General features: G+C 34.1%; 1 protein-coding gene and 1 pseudogene across 2 annotated transcripts in view; both read left to right on the forward strand.

Moving 5' to 3' along the window:
* EYA3 (EYA transcriptional coactivator and phosphatase 3) overlaps positions 1-6,000 on the forward strand; it is an 87,716-nt gene that overhangs the window by 42,702 nt on the left and 39,014 nt on the right. Inside the window, exon 7 of one of the 2 annotated variants that reach the window (XM_006924350.3) lies at positions 5,001-5,138. The exons of the other annotated variant lie outside the window; for it this stretch is intronic. Coding sequence (XP_006924412.1) covers positions 5,001-5,138 — 138 coding nt within the window. The remainder of the gene's footprint in view (positions 1-5,000; positions 5,139-6,000) is intronic. 2 annotated transcript variants of the gene reach the window in all.
* On the forward strand, positions 1,074-1,192 carry LOC112472957 (annotated as a pseudogene).

Here is a 6,000-nt window from a genome sequence, read left to right on the forward strand (position 1 = left end):
TATTTTCACTTTTTTTATACTGTTTTGATTTAAATTTATTATTAGCAAGCCCAAAGCCCTTTAGGACATCGTTGAACAGTTGATCATTCTCGCTATTCAGTGTTAAATAAAACTCCTATTATATCTCTGAACTCAGATTATGGAATACCTAACACAGTGTCATGTGCATTTACGGCCTAGATTTTATGGTATCTTTTATGTCACTGCATTTCCCTTGTATTAAAGAAAGAAAATTCTATAAAATAGATCAATTCCGGTTAAAAACTTGAAGGAAACAGTGTTTATATTATGAAGAAATAATGGTTATAATGGGTTCTTTTAATCTGTTTTTGTTTAATATTTGGGGATGAGGGAGACTTGTTTTATAAATTTAATTCAAAGAGAAGTAATCATTAGTTTAATTTGACTTTAAGTAATATATGAGACTTATTGGAGAGAGATTTAGATTGGGGTAATGTAAACGATAGGTATAGCATATTCTCATAATTTATAAAGAATGTTATAAGAAAATGGAATACTTTTTAAAGTGACTTTTTCTCATGTTTTAACATGCAGTTTTTTAAAATATGTTCACTCAAATATAAAATTTCATTTATTTCTTCTCAGAAATTGAGGATTTTGGAAATTTTGTCATCTTAATGCTGCCTATTAGCACTAAAATTAGATTAGCCAGTTTTTATTTTATTTCAGGTATAAACAGAGCTTCAGAAAATCTCATAATAATATTGCCTAATATTTATTGAGTGCCTACTATACCAAGCAGTATGCTAAGAATAAGTACTTTACATTATTATCTTATTTAATCCTCTGAACAGTCTCAAGAAGTAGTAGCATTATCCCTTTTTTACAGATGAGAAAACAGGCTTTGAAGGATTCAGTGACTAGCTTGAGTTCATACAATTAATAAATGCCTAGGATTAGAATTGAACCTAGAAGTGCTCATAGTTGAGATCTATATGAAAAAGATAGTCTCAGAGTTGACTTTGAAATTTAAAAGTTTCCTCTTGAAGAAAGGAGAAAAGACTAGAGGAAATCTAGGAAGCCTGTGAGTAATCTTTAAAAGTAAAGGAAGAGTCTGTGGTCATGCCACCCTGAACAAGCCTGATCCTGTCTGACCTCGGAAGCTAAGCAGGGTCGGGCCTGGTTAGTACTTGAATGGGAGACCACCTAGGAAGACCAGGTGCTGTAGGTGTAAAAAAAAATAAAAAATAAGGGATCGTAAGCTGACAAGGTCCTTGCAATCTGTGAGGTCAACCAAGGGTTGCCTTGCCTATAAATGAAGGGAGGGAGGGAGGAAGGGAGGAAGAATGGAAGGAAGAATGGAAGGAAGGAAGGAAGGAAGAATGGTCACATTCTTTTCAGAGCTATGTAGAAATGTAGTAGGATGGAAGAAAGAGGGTTAGAGGTTTAACTTGCTGTGACCTGAATGAGTATGTGTGAGGAAAGGGTACTCATTTATTTTTAAGGGCTCATAAAAGATTACCTTTGCTGCCATTGTTCCAACTTCTTTTAAAAGAACTTTAATGTGAGATGGAGATTCGACAGTATGTATTAAGAACCTGAAGGATATTCATTCCATTTCTCTCAGCAATTTCCACTTCTAGGAATTTATCCTATGGAACTAATTAGAGATACCCACAAAAATTTACTCCCCGAGATAGTCATTGCAGCATGATTTATAATAGCAAAAGATTGAAAATAGCGTACTTTTGAATCAAAAGGTTTGTGTTAAATTGTAGTGTATTCATAGAATGGAAAACTAGCCATTATAAATCATATTCTTAAAGAATATTTAGCATCTTGAGAAAACCGGTTATTGTTAATTGAAAAGAGCAGTATGTAAAATTGAAAATACAATATACCCAGTTGGTATTTTAAAAAATATTACATCAAGAATAATTTGGAAGGAAAAAAATGTGAAATGAACGGTACAGGCACTATACAGATTTGATCAGTTACTACAGACTCATGCAAAGCGAGGACACAGTTCCAGTATACACAGGTTTCAGTTAATAGTCCTGTGCAAAGTGAGAACTGCCTGTATTTTTGTTTGTGTGGTGAGACTGCAGTTTTTCCCTTATACTCTCTATATTTTCCTAATTTTCTATCATATACTTCTACTTATTTTATAATTAGGATAAGTACTCAGATTAAATTACTTAGTATTTATAATAGCTATTTATGAAAGCTCACCCCAGTGAGCTATTGAATCAATGAACCAAAATATTCTTTCATGTTTTTTTCTCACATTGACACGTACTTTAATTTCTAACCAAACTAATCTCTAAAGATACACTACTCTGATACTACAAACCGAATTGCTCAGATCAGTTTGGTTATTGACTAACGAATAGTAACATATTTGTGCTGAGGAACATAGGTAGAATTTGTGATAAGACCCCAGTATGGGGCAGCAGAAGAATAGCACTCAGAGACAGACTTCTTTTCCCATTGTTAGACCAGGTGTTGCTCCACATCAGGCTCTTGGTGCTTACAATGACTTGAGAAGCTTTGTAGTTTGTAGGCATAAAGCTGTGAACTACTAGTCAGGAAACCAAGCTTCGGTTTCATCATTTGCTATGGGCAGTAATGCTGTGCAGCCTCACCATTTGGTCATACTACCTATGACTTGGAATTCTTTGAAGGGTGCTTTTTTAAAGGAGGATGTTTATGTACTTAAAGAGCAGGGCTACAGTGATGCTAGAGGCAGTGTCCATATTGTCTTCTCCCTCCAGTCTCCATAAAATAATTATATATTAAATATCTACTTTGTGTTTCTGGCCAAAAACATTCAACACTAGCTCTTCTCCTACTTGTCCTAGACATTTTGCCTTAATTTTTGCCTTATAAGAAGGGCCGGTTTATAGACATTTTACATTTTGAAACTTAAAAAAAAAAATAATGATACTAGCAAAACATTCTCAGTTAATAAGATAATAAGATAGTATTTTAGTACAGTGTAGTAACGAACATGTTCACAAATACAACACCTCAGGTTCAGAACCTATTTAGAAAAAAATCATATTGATTACAATAAATCTCGAAGTTATCGTGACATTGAAATGTGATTTGTGTACTAAAAATTGTAATACCACCAAGAATCGTGGTACTAATATTCAAATTTCATATTATAAATTAAAAAAAATAGCATCCTTAAATATTTTTATTGTCAGAAATCAGGCACAGCAAGAACTTTAGCTGTGACTAACCTGGACAAGACTTTTTAAATAATCATAAACTAAGGGTGGAGTGGGGCACGGGGGCGCGGGGGAATCCTCCTAATTCACGCTAGAAATGTTGATATTCCTCGATCTCCTCAAGTAAATTATTTCATGTGTTTAATAGATCAGAAAAGAATATGATTTTTAAAAAATGTTTTGATTTTGGGCCAAGGCAATTACCATGACAATGTCTAATTGTCAGCCTTTTAAGATTTTCACATCTCCCTTTACTCTTCTTGTATTTATTTTTCAACAATTTTACAGATTCGAGTTGCACTAAGATATCTCAGTGCCCTGGTGAAGCAGAGGTTATTATTATTAAAGCATTATACTTCTGTAAATTCCTTACCAGATTAGGAGTAAATGAAATGAGTTAATGTCGAATTTGAAGCTGTGGCTGACATTGGTATTGATTTCTTACCTGGAGTGTGTTTGATCGATGAACTTTCTTGGACCTAATTATTAGTTTCAACTACTGATTCAGCAACTGTAGCTATTCAGAACATAGTGAACAACCAGACAGTAAGTTCTTTTATAGACTTTCGCATAGCCAAAATTATCACAAAAACTATTCACTTGTAAAAGGCATCCTTAGGATCTCATGTAAAAGCAAAGCTTTGTTTATGTTTTCCTAGTTTACTGAAAATGAAAAGAGAGATACAACCAGAGACAAGAGATTGTCAAGAAGTGACAGATAACAGAGAAAAGGCAAAGTGATTCAAAAACCTAAAAATCATAGAACTATAATTGAGTTCTATTTAGTACTAAACAGATGTCTTCGGATATCACAGTAGCCTGTCTCTGTAATACAGCACAGCACAATATTGGTCTTTGTAACAAAACTGAGAAAATCTGAAGGTATGCTCACTGCTTCCTTCCTGCTAAGAAAGCAGGAAAAGGATATAAATATATTTTAGAAAGATTGTCACTCAGGAGCATTGTGATAAAAAAATTGAAAGTGAACAGCTATGATGTCTATCTGTATGAGATAGATTTTTATGTTCTGACATTGAAAGATGTCTCTTAGAGGTATTGTGTGGAAAAGCAAATTATGAATAGTATGTATAATATCCCATTTTTATTAAAAAAATAAAAAAATTAGTAAATACACAGAAGAAATCTGAGTGACTCTTCTGAAACTTAAAACTTAAAACTTGGTTAAGTCTGGATGATGGGATTACAAATGACTGTTTTTTCTAAGTTACATATTTTTATAATGTTTTTAATTTATAAAAATAAGCAGGTATGTCTTTTTTAATCAGAAGAAACAAAGGTAACAAAATAACCAGCTTAAGAAGGCAGAGAAGTACTAAATACATTTTAGAAAAATTTGGTGCTTATTTAATGGGTAAGTGAATTTTAAATTTATGTGAAATGTCTCCCACCTTACAATGCGGATAAATGATTTATTGCTGTACATGAACATCAGGCACTCTTTACGACAAATACTCCAGTTGGGTGTCATTAGCTCTTCTTCTGAACCCTAGTCAATTTGCCCCAACCACTGAAATTAACTTACATATATATATATATATGTATATATATATATAAATATATCGCTATTGGGGTTTTGACAAGATTTTTGTTTCTGCGGCCCCACTCCCCAGTTCTATGAAATTGTATTTGCTTGTGGTACATTATAAGTGAGAGAATCGGTAATTTTCTCTCACAAGCAAATTTAAGATTTAGATGTTAAACTACTGGCTGATATTTGAAAGCATAACCGTGCTCCTCAGTCCCAGTGTATTGTTTGTAATTGGTCCAATTTATCTGATTCAGGTGCATTGTGGCCAGGTATGAAACCTGAAAGTGGTTTAATTCAGACTCCATCTCCAAGTCAACACAGTGTTCTTACCTGCACTACAGGGTTAACCACAAGCCAGCCAAGCCCAGCACATTATTCTTATCCCATTCAAGGTAAATAGGCATGGTCATGTGTGTGTTTTTATTATTATTGTTTTTTTTTTTGTTTTTAATTTATCTGTATCTCCAGACAAATTGGTTAATAAGGAGCTCTCTCTTCTAAAATAGAAGGGGCGATATGTGCATTTGTGCATGCTTTTTGTGTTAGGCAAACCAGAACCTTGGAGTGTGGTTTGTAAGTAGTTTAGCCTTTGAATGTCAACTTCTTAGTAAAACTGAAGCTTTCCCTTTGCATGTTGGTGTCCAGAAAACCTGTCTGTTCTCAGTGGCTTTTCGTCCTATAAATGAGCAGAAGACTTCATGAGTTAGAACTTTGCTGACTTCTTTTCATGAAGTCCAAATTGAGTGGAGCGTGAAATGAGTGCTGCTTTGTGAGATATGTGCTGCTTTTCTGCTGTGGTTTCGTCATACCTCTACCCACATTTACCACTTCATGCTGAGAGCATTTTTCTTGCTCAATAAGTTCAGTCTTGTTTCTATTTTGTGATGAAAAGCATAGCATTAAAGCTTGAACTCTAAACGTCTCTGCCTTCCCGGGTTCTTCCTCTAAAAGGTTAGAAGTGAAATAGTACTATCTGGAATGAAGACAAACACAAAAGGCACTATGAAATTATTTTCCTACCCTTCCAAATCCAGTGCAGGCAATTTGTCATTGATCCAGATTGGGAATTAATGTCCATGTACCTGGTTTCTCATCTGCCTCCTTTCTCCTGGTTTCCCCAGCTTTTAAATTTTGTTCCTTACAAAATGGGTGCCCAAGAGGTAAGGGTGGGACAGCAAAAACTGGTCTGAGAGGTACTCTTAAGATATGAACTTTGGTGATGAAAAATGTTTTGATGTAGATTATATTAAAATA

This window comes from Pteropus alecto, unplaced genomic scaffold (genome assembly GCF_000325575.1).
Source record: "Pteropus alecto unplaced genomic scaffold, ASM32557v1 scaffold39, whole genome shotgun sequence".
Taxonomy (NCBI): domain Eukaryota; kingdom Metazoa; phylum Chordata; class Mammalia; order Chiroptera; family Pteropodidae; genus Pteropus; species Pteropus alecto.